Genomic DNA, 10,523 nt, shown 5'->3' with positions numbered 1-10,523 from the left:
TAAAATAAATAAGTTGCTTAATTTTACTAAAATCAATTTTTTACGCCGAGGAAAGGATGTGTATCCTGAATATAAGAGTAACATAAAGATTAGAAAGTAAAGCCTCATTATCCATTGTTTTGCTGAACCGCTTATCCACACAAGGGTCACGGGTGTGTCGGAGCTGGCGAGAGGCTGCTCGCAGCAGAACCACTGGGTGAAGCTGCTCCAGAAACAGTCCAGTCCACCAGAATCAATCCCACCAACTTTCCACCAAAAACAGCCCCGGCAACCTCTTTTTTATTTATTTATGTATTTATTTTACATTAAGGCAAACAAATGGATTTACAATCCAGTCGAGCAAATAATCTTTTTTTTTATGTTCGTTTATTTTTATTGAAAATACTTTTAGTAGTTAAAAAACACACGAGGGTTAAATTCACGTCACTTCAGTCAATCAAATGAGTCGTTCACTTTGCAATCCAGCGATTACCACTTGCCTCCACTTGGGGGCAGGCTGGCTGTGGAAGCCTGGCCCTGAGTTTCGCCACAGTCCTCTGTATTCAAAATTGTTCATAAAGAAAGATGTCCCAATGATTCTTTCATTTTTATTTTTATTTTTAATTTCATGTCACCTTCAATCCAATGATAGCACAGTAGGATATTAAAGTACAGAAGCAAGAATCGGTGTTCTACATTGAATGTCCATTCAGTAACCATCATGTGGAATCTCATATCATCAGTTGATATCATCGGTTCTGGGAGACAACCAAGCTTTGCTAAATACATCAAGTGTAGGACATACCAACATATTTCCCCTAAAGCAGGGCTGTCCAAAAACAAAAATCAAAGAATGCCATTGACATTCTTTCGCTTTAATTTATTAAACACACTAAAACAAACCAATCAGTGCACCAACAGTAAAACATGGCGTAACGGATTACTTTATATTCAGGAGCTGCTTTGCTACATGCAGCACAGTGTGTTTGGAAATTCTGCAGGGTGAAATATTAAGACTATGAAGAATACACCTAAATGGCTGACCAATCTCAGAAAACTGAGTTTTAGTCACAGATTATTGGTCCTCGAACAAGACAATGACCCAAAACACAGTTAAAAATAGCTTAGAATGACTGACAACAAAACATCAGACTATTCTGAAGCGCTCTGATATTAATCTTAATGATCATCTGTGGAAAGATCTGAAACAGACAACCTGGAGAAGGTACCCGTAGTATCAATTGACTTTTTTTTTTATGAGGAGAATTTATAGTTCTAATTACAGAGATTGATTAGACAATGGCCAATCCTCAGGAGAAGAGCAACAGTGCCCAACTTTCTCTCCATGTACAGTCTAAACATTTGGTCTCAACATGATTAAAATTTGGCATTGCTTCTTAAGAACATAAAAATAAAAACTGTTGTGTTTTTCATTGGGCCGGGTAGATTTAACCAACACCTCCTGTCTCCTGTCTTATATTACAATTGGACCCTATGGTGGCTGACTCCTGGCTCCATTTAACTGTTGCAAAGGTCATTGACCTACAGTGTGAATGCTAGCATGCCCTGTCCAATATAAAAAGGAAACTACATTTGTTTGTGTGGTACTAGTTTAATGGAGTCTGTTTCACTATTGACTTCTATCAGGATAAGATCACACTTTGTGGCCAGTTTGTACGGACATCTAGGTAATGATATGTATAAAATATAGAAATAAATTCTGTTGCATTTCAGGAAGAATCATGACATATATTAGTCATCTTTAAAAAAAAAAAAACTCCTAATTTTATTACATTGAGTATTTCCTCCAATTTGTTTTCTTCTCACTGTTCTCCAGTAAGCTAAATCTAGGAAAGCTCAATATAAAACTAATACAATGCAGAAAACAAATTCTGTGTCTGCCCGAATGTTACAATTTGATCATCAAACTTTGGACATCCCTGCTCTAAAGTTAACTGAGGTTCTATCGGCAAAAACAAAATGTTGGGTAAAGAAGGGTGGACAGCAGAGAGTGATGTGGCTATGGGTTAGCCATTTCATCTGATGCTACAGAAGAAGTCACGCTTTGCAAGGCTCCCATTTCTGCAAATTACAAAAAAAACGTTAGTTTCGGGTATATCTACGTACGTCCTACGTTCCCGACCTAAGCACCCTTGCGTCCTCATATGTCCTGTTATTCTGTCCTTCAATTGTCCGTCCTTGTCATTTTAAAATGGCTTCCGACATTGGTCTGTCCTTCCGTTCATTGTCAGACCGTGAAGAAACAAAAGAAGTCATGGTGGCATAGTTGAGAAACTCAATTTAATTAAAACGGTGGATTGCATATAAAAAGTGCTTGACAAAGCCTCACATAAACGTATTTTTATTTGGCTACTTTGGCCCGGATAAGTATGATAAAAACCAATTCCGGATGTCCTCAGTCAGTCCTTTTTTTAAAATCTTTCTTGTCCCTCGTCCTTCGTTAATAAAATGGGCGTCCGTCCGAGACAAAATGCCCAACCCTGAAATTGGTCCTTGACTTTCCTGGGTTGTTTTGTGCAAATTAATGTTTTTACAAAACAACCCAATTTTTAACTGAGAAGTTTTAAGACTATCAAATAGGCTGAAATACTATTTGCAAAATATTCATAACACCCCTGGCAGAGACGATATTAATACCTTTAAATTTGAGGTATGTCAGGAAGTCAATGACAGTGTGGACAATGTCCTCTTCCACTTCTCTTTGGCTACCTGTGAAAAAAGAGTAACAAATGACCGTATTCACATTTTTGGACCACCAAGGAGACAAATCCAAGCCTTGGAACGCCTTGAGATTCCCCGAGATGAGCTAGACGAAGTGGCTGGGGTCTGGGCTTCCCTGCTGCCCCCGTGACTCGAGAGGATCGATGGATGGAGGGATGGATGGATGGGTGGGTGGATGATGGATGGATGGATTGGGTGGATGGATGGATTTAACTTCCAAGCGCATATTGCATCTACTCATGAACTAACTTAACTCCTCATTGAGTGACACTTTTTTTTCCTGAACAGCACAGTATATTGAACTTGGTGGTGTGACCCATGGATAAATATTAGAACGTCAAACATATATTATGCACCAAAAACCAACCTGTTTGGACGTTTTCCTCCCAGTCCATGTCTCTCTTGCCAGCAAGACCAGGCTTATCTCCCAGTACTCCATAACCATCTATACCATCTGGACAAAAGTAGAGTTATTTGTCTTTGTCAAGGCAGTTAAAGGCATGCTATACATACTTATTATATGTATATATGTACGTATATACTTTAAAAAAATTTCGTTCCAGTTTTACAGCCTTGTGCTGATTCTGTACCACAAATTGCAGATGAAAGCTAAAATAAGTTGATCTCTTCATTTTTTGTTTGCATTTCCTTCAGATGATGTCAATTCTGTCATGATTTAAGTTTGTATTAATTGAGCTAATATGATTGGTTTTAATTTGACTATGTTTTAGCTGTCTCATGCTTTATTTGTTTCCTTAGATCTTTGTGTCCACTTCTGCTCTCAACCCTTGTATCTTCGACGAAGCTCCGTCAACCACTTTAGGTGTATCTCATTGTCTCTTCAGTTTGTTTGTATTTAGTTACCTGCTTAATTTCCAGTCTTGATCAGTTCCAGGGAAAAAACTGTGTGTCCTGTAATTTGGCCTTGGTTATGGTCTGACCCCAATATAGATGTTTTAGAATAGGAAGTGGTAGTTACAGTTGGGATTTGGTTGGATATGCACTGTAGTAATGAACGGGACGATGCTGCACAAATTATACTGATGGTACTGTTTCTTTGTACATTGTGATTTGGCATTAAATAAGTGCACCCCCCCTCTCCAGCACCCCTGAATAGACCTTACCAGGGAGGCTGAAGAGTGTGATCCCCTCGATGGTTGCAACACACCCTCTGGTCCCCCATCTTAAAACAGGGACCACCACCCTGGTCTGCCAAGCCAGAGGCACTGTATCTGATTCCCACAAGATGTTGTAGAGGCGTGTCATCCAGAGCCTTTAGGAAATCCATGGATTTGCCACCAAGGAGGTTTTGGACCATCAAGGTGACTTCAAGTCCAGAAATAAGAGAGCCCACCTCAGAATCCCCAGACTCTGCTTCCTCAAAGGTGTGTTGATCTCACCACCCCCTCACAATGTCTGGAGTCGAGGTCAGCAGTATACCATCTCATCTATACGCAGTGTTATCCCCTCCTGAGAGGCCGGACGGTAGAGCAGAATTTCTTTGAAGTCGTCAGAAGTCGTTTTCCATGGCCTCACTGAACTTCTCCCACGCTCGAGTTTTTACCTCGGCGACACCAAAGTTGTATTCCCCTCGAACAGCAATACACGTCAGCTCACTTGAACAGCCAATACCTGTCAACAGCCTCCAGATTCCAAAAGGCCAAAAAAAGCCTGATATGACTTCTTTACCGAATCATGTTCAGGGATTTCCGCCATGAGAGGCCACAGCTGCCTCAACAATGGAGGTGCGAAACATGGTCCACTCAATGTCCCGCGCTTGACACGGGCAAAGTTCTGCCGGAAGTGGGAGTTGAAATTTTTTCTGACAGGGGATCCTGTCAGATGTCCCCATCAAACCCAGAGTGGTAGAGAGCCTATCCAACCTCGAGAGGACCAGTACCAGAGCCCAAACTGTGTATGGAGGCAAGTCAGATGACCTCTGCCACACACATAATATGCATTTGCTAAAAACAGGGCTGCTTAATGAACACCACTACAATACGTCTTCAAAGCATTTGACACTGTATTCCTCTGATTCAATGTGATTCAATTCAATTCAATTCAATGCATTATGAGTCAGATGAGGTTAACAAACTAAAACCAACTGAACGACATACATAAGAGTGGCTGTTTCTACAGTGACAACTGACAAAATCTCTCGTTACCGTATTAAATGAATTATAACTCTATTAATCACAGCATTACTGTTTGTCTTTACTCACCTAAATTCAGCTGAAATGTGAATGTAATATGGACTAAAGCCACTCCTAAAATGACAGTAACAGCAGGGACCCTTATATACGTACATACAAACAGTAAAGTCTGGTTAAAAAAGAATTTAAAAAACTGTCAAGTATACTATTGAATCTGGTAAAAATATGTACCATATGTAAATTTGTAATTTGGTCCAAACCAGACTTTGTTCAACATTGAGAGACCGAGATGATCCATGACCGAGCCAATTACCATTTCAGTCGGAAGAAATACATTCCTGAATTCCTCCCTCTCTACGCAACAGAAATGTTGACCTTTTTACTGTGTCAACATTTACAGGATATCATAATATTTGTTGAATTAAAACACAAATAAGACATAGAAGTAATACAATGATAGCTGCAACAGCATGTTTCAATGGAGCAATCCCTGGCCTAATACCAAGGCCCTGCAGAGGCTGTATGTTTCTATCTTACATTGAGTGATCAGCTTGTCTCTGCCTCTGGCACTGGGTGAATCCTTTATCTGAATTAGATGATCAATCCGACCTGTAACACAGGATGAGGCAGGAGGAACCTTTACGTGAGCTTCACATATACATAAACACGCTAAGACATTGGGGTGAACAACACATCAAGAATTTTCCCAATTGGCCAATGACGGTTGAATAAGGCATCCCGTTTTGAGAAAAATAACAAAAATCCGTACCAGCAGACTGTTCTGTTTTTTTCCCTTCTATATACAGTATGAAGTTGGTTGATACGTTGCCGCAACACATGAAAACTACAGTGACTTCAGCCACCGCTATACATACTCTCGTAACATACAATAGACCAACAATAGTTGCATGAATGGACAGAATTGCAATGTTTTTTGTTTGAGCTTGAACTTTTGAACTCGTGAACTTTTATAACATAATTTGGACGAGCGTGAACTGAACATTTTTTGGCTGCGTTCATTCTAGGGCCAATGAACGGCAGTTCAGTTCACTTTTATTCAAGGAGGGGATGGCTGATAGTGTAGTGGTACACTCGCCTGTCTTGTGTGCACCATGAGTTCGATTCTCACATATGACGGTGTGTGTGTGTGTGTGAGTGTGTGTGTGTGTGGTGACATATGTATATGTAGATAAAATATGCATACTGTAAATACTTTTAGAATCGCTTTTATTATTATAACAACTTTTTTATAACATCTTGCAGCCGTTTTATCGGATGTTGTGGAGATATACGATCAGTAATTGCGCGTTGGCGAGTGCATCAACTTTCGTTTTTGCAATGAAAGTGGGACGTATGCCGGCGTAAAGCATGAAACATTTGTATTTTTTTTGTGTGGAAGGGCTTCTGCCACCCTCAACATTCTTTTGTGCCAGTAAAAGCGATACAGACGCAGTCAGTCCATCACAACAGTACCATTCAACAGGATGTAAGTCGAAGAGTCATGAATCAAGAGCCATCTGAAGAGTTATGAAAATGGTCGAAATGTGATCTAGTGCTCCTTTAAATAATTCATCCATCCATTTTCCATACCGCTTGTCCCCAGGGGGGTCGCAGGCGTGCTGGAGCATTCATCGGGCAATAGGCGGGGGACACCCTGAACCGGTTGCCAGCCAATGGCAGGGCACACAGAGACGAACAACCATCCGCACTCGCACTCACACCTAGGGGCAATTTGGAGTGCTCAATTGGCCTACTTTGGGATGTGGGAGGAAACCGGAGTAGCCGGAGAAAACCCACGCGGGCACGGGGAGAACATGCAAACTCCACAAAGGGCAGAGGGAGGGAGTGCCGGAGGTGTAATCGAACCCGCACCCTCCTAATTGTGAGGCGGATGTGCTAACCAGTGCGTCACCGTGCCGCCTCCTATAAATAAAATACATACATTTACATTGTACTGCAACTGTGCTTTAATGATAACAGTTTAATGCGACAACAGAATGTTTGTTGTGTTTGTGCGCATGTATGTGTTAACTACATCAAGTGTATTGTTCTGTACAAATTTGTCTATGCATTTACGTAACTTTGGTGCTAACGTCTTCCAAACCCGACTTGGACTGATAGATAGAGAGAGAGATAGAGACAGAGAGACAGACAGAGTGAGAGAGAGAGACAGACAGACAGACAGACAGTGTGAGAGAGACAGACAGAGTGTGTGTGTGTGTGTGTGAGAGAGAGAGAGAGAGAGAGAGAGGGAGAGAGAGAGAGAGAGAGAGAGAGAGAGAGAGAGAGAGAGAGAGAGAGGCTACGAAGACATTTTGCATTAACAAAAACAAATGTAAAACACGCTTTCCTTAATTAAAATTGTGCATTGCAATTTCTAGTGAAGGTGTGCAGCCTAAGGCTACCCAATGCTTTTAAACAATATGTGGTCAAAATAAAAGCCATTTTAATCATAATTGAAAGACATGACGGCATTATCAAGTACGATTACTCAGTATCAGTGAGTACTGAATGTAAGGTCTCCAAAATGTGGTATCGGTGTATATTTACAGCAGGCATTATTATACTCGTCCTTAACCATTTCCTAAACTGGAATAACTTCTCACATTCACTCCTATGGGCAATGTACTGTAGAGTTTGTCTGGAAATAAAAATGGTTTTGGACTATGTGAGAAAATTGTCTAAAAATGTTTTCAAAGACTAATTACAAAAGTACTAACCTTGGCAGTGCAACAATTAAAACACATCATATTACTGAGAACTCAAAACACAATCCTTTAAAATGAAATGCAAATTGAATTTTCACCATTTATAGGCACAGCTCAGATACACAAGGAATATGATCTGAAGACCCTTTTGCAAAATAGCCATCATTTATAACAAAAGAAATACGAGTCAAATACAGGCTGTGTTGGTAATGTATGAATTTTAAGTGTATGTACTAATTGTATGAAGTTACTCTTGTATGATTCACTTGTCCATTCTTTGATTTCAAGAAATAAATACTATAAATAATACAGGAAAAGAATGCCAACTGAACAACCCACCTGAGAACCAGGCCAAAAGTTACGTATGAACTTTATTTACATCGCATATTTCCCAACTGCTGCAGCTGTAACAAATTATAAACATGAATAAAGTCTGTGCTAAGTAGATTCAATATAGTATATTGTGTGGTTTTAAATGTAGGTTGATTATACATAAAATTTGGAAAAAATCTAAACATTTTGCCGGTTTCATTCCCATTCATATTCTCCTCTCAGACACAATGATAGTTCATGATTATAATTCTCTGGAGGCAGTATCGCTAAAGCTACAGTACATATGTTGCATTTATGCGGGGTATTTTGATTCTCCTTGAAATCCTATTCCTCACACGCAACTCCAAAACTGAAATTTTGCATACATAAGAGCTATGAGTCACATGGTGGTGAAACCATATCATGTAATAATATGTTGAGCGGTGGGTTTGTACTTAGTACTTACGGGGACCTAACAGGTAGCCAGCACTATTGAGAGTCCATCCCCTTTTATCCTTTGCCTGCATGGTGAAGTAGGACAAAAATAAAAGGGTCCACAGATTAGTGTTTTGTCCTTAAGGTTGTGGAGTATCTGCAATTGTTATTTATCTCAGTGATTCCATTTATTGATTGCCACACAGTTATTCTTGAAAAGTCTAGTTGACGGCGAACAACGTTTGTAAAAAATGTTGCTCAAGAGACTTTATTTATCTGTTAAAACATTTTGTTTGTTTGTTTATTTCGAACATTAAAAGAAATACAAGAAAAAAGTAAAAAATACAGAAAATGATAACTCCATAGTACAATAGAACATAAAAAAAAAGAAAAAATGATATTGCATTATAATTTTCCCTTTATAGTAAATTCATATTTGTTCAAAAGGGAATAGAAGGAAGCCTAAGCTTATCATATTATTTTATGAATTAAAAAACAATTATTGTTGCAGATTAGATGACAATGACCTCATGTTAGGATTTTGGGTGGCCCGTGGCTAGATCAAATTGGAGCCAACTCAGTGTTTTTTTCTGAGATGTCTGATATGATCAAAAATAAGAAATGATAATAATAATGAATTAATTCATCAATGAATTAATTAAAGCATTTGAATACAAAAATAATACATCAAACATACATTTGTTAATGGCTTTTTTTTTCAATTTCACTTCAGAGACCCAGCAAATATAGGATATTGAAGTCATTTACAAATGCATTAGTAAATGAAATGTCATGAATGAAAAACGATCTTACCGCAATAACAATCCCAATAGTCTCAGAGAACATTGTGCCAATGATGAGAGACACAAGCAAAATCGCATAGGACCTCTTCATCTAAAGAATGAAGGAAAGATCTCAATAACTACCTCATCTATAATCAAACAATTGTAAAAAAAAGTATATACTATATATAATATATATTTATATATATTTTCCCCTTAGAATCACAATTAATCCAGAAAGACTTTCTTTAGGTGGGGCTTTGTGGTCTATACCTGTACATATAATTCCTTTATAACAAGAATTACACAACTTTAATAGTAGCGTACCTTTGATATGCTGTCAAGACAGACTCTCTTCCCTGAAGGGCAGCAGCTGAAGATGTGTGAATACTATGCAGTCCACACGAAATGGGTACTTCATACACCTTTTATTGTCCTCCGGCTCACCCTGGCTTCAGTCCACCTGCGTCAGCAGCCCTCTCCCCTCAGACAAGAGAAAGCATAATGAAATTCAATTACATCATGTAATGCCCGGATCCGATTTTTCTTTACCCCCCCTCAGAGACACTGGATTAAATTTGAAAATGACGGAAATGTTTTTCTTACATTTCATTTTGACAGCATATGCTTCAAGTTTGTGCAGCAAATCATTATTGAAGATTTGCTTTGTTTTCTTTGACTTTCTTCTTTTTGTTCATCTTCGGAAGAGTGCTAATAACAATTAATGTAAGATAAGACATTGCAAACATTTCCATTTAAAGGTAAGAAAAATATTGTGTGACCAGCCAATCTATTATTCTACTAATAAGTGAACAATCTTTCACTGTTTCAAATTCCTCAAATTTAATTGAAGAATTCCTGTTTTGTTCCTATTCTTTCGAACAAAGGTGGATGTGCATGTGGAATCAATTTCTTTTTTGAATCAATTACAATCCAATAAGTCATTGTTGGCTAAAATACGTGCATTTCAGTTGAAACTTGAAATGAATGAAAGTGAGTCCTTGATTAGTTTTGAAATGAATGAAAGTGACTCCTTTATTCTTTTTCATCTATATATATATATATGTATGTATATATATATATATATATATATATATATATATATATATATATATATATATATATATATATATATGTATATATACATATACGTACATATATATATATACGTATTTGGTGTTGTACAATATTGTTGACATTGACTGCTTGAGTTGCAATCGGCAGCCAAGATTTTGTGACGCATGCACCCCAGAATTCCCCCAGCTCTTCACGGCCCCCGTGTTGTTTTTGTGGTCTGGTTTGCTTCAGATTATCTTTTTTTGTCAATGCAAACCCTATTGTGGGATTGAATTTCATTAGAAAGACATTTACGAATGGATGTCATAGACTATAAATTATTGACCTGTTTGTGT

At 38.3% G+C, this 10,523-nt stretch overlaps 1 protein-coding gene across 2 annotated transcripts; it reads right to left on the bottom strand.

Annotated features, from left to right (window-relative positions):
- Positions 1–602: 602 nt before the first annotated feature.
- Positions 603–9,598, bottom strand: gal (galanin/GMAP prepropeptide). Of its 2 annotated transcripts, XM_037255268.1 has the most exons (7): positions 9,439–9,598; positions 9,143–9,223; positions 8,361–8,415; positions 5,412–5,483; positions 3,089–3,175; positions 2,638–2,709; positions 603–2,061 (listed from the first exon to the last, which is right to left on the bottom strand). In XM_037255268.1, exons 2-7 carry the CDS (start codon positions 9,221–9,223, stop codon positions 2,000–2,002), a joined length of 429 nt encoding a protein of 142 aa, XP_037111163.1. In that variant the 5' UTR covers positions 9,439–9,598; the 3' UTR covers positions 603–1,999. The 2 variants fall into 2 exon arrangements, with proteins under 2 accessions (XP_037111163.1, XP_037111164.1); XM_037255269.1 differs by lacking the exon at positions 5,412–5,483.
- Positions 9,599–10,523: the final 925 nt, after the last annotated feature.

Source organism: Syngnathus acus, chromosome 6, assembly GCF_901709675.1.
Source record: "Syngnathus acus chromosome 6, fSynAcu1.2, whole genome shotgun sequence".
Lineage (NCBI taxonomy): Eukaryota > Metazoa > Chordata > Actinopteri > Syngnathiformes > Syngnathidae > Syngnathus > Syngnathus acus.
The sequence above is the reverse complement of the archived record's forward strand: the minus strand, read 5'-3'. Positions and strand labels throughout refer to the sequence as shown.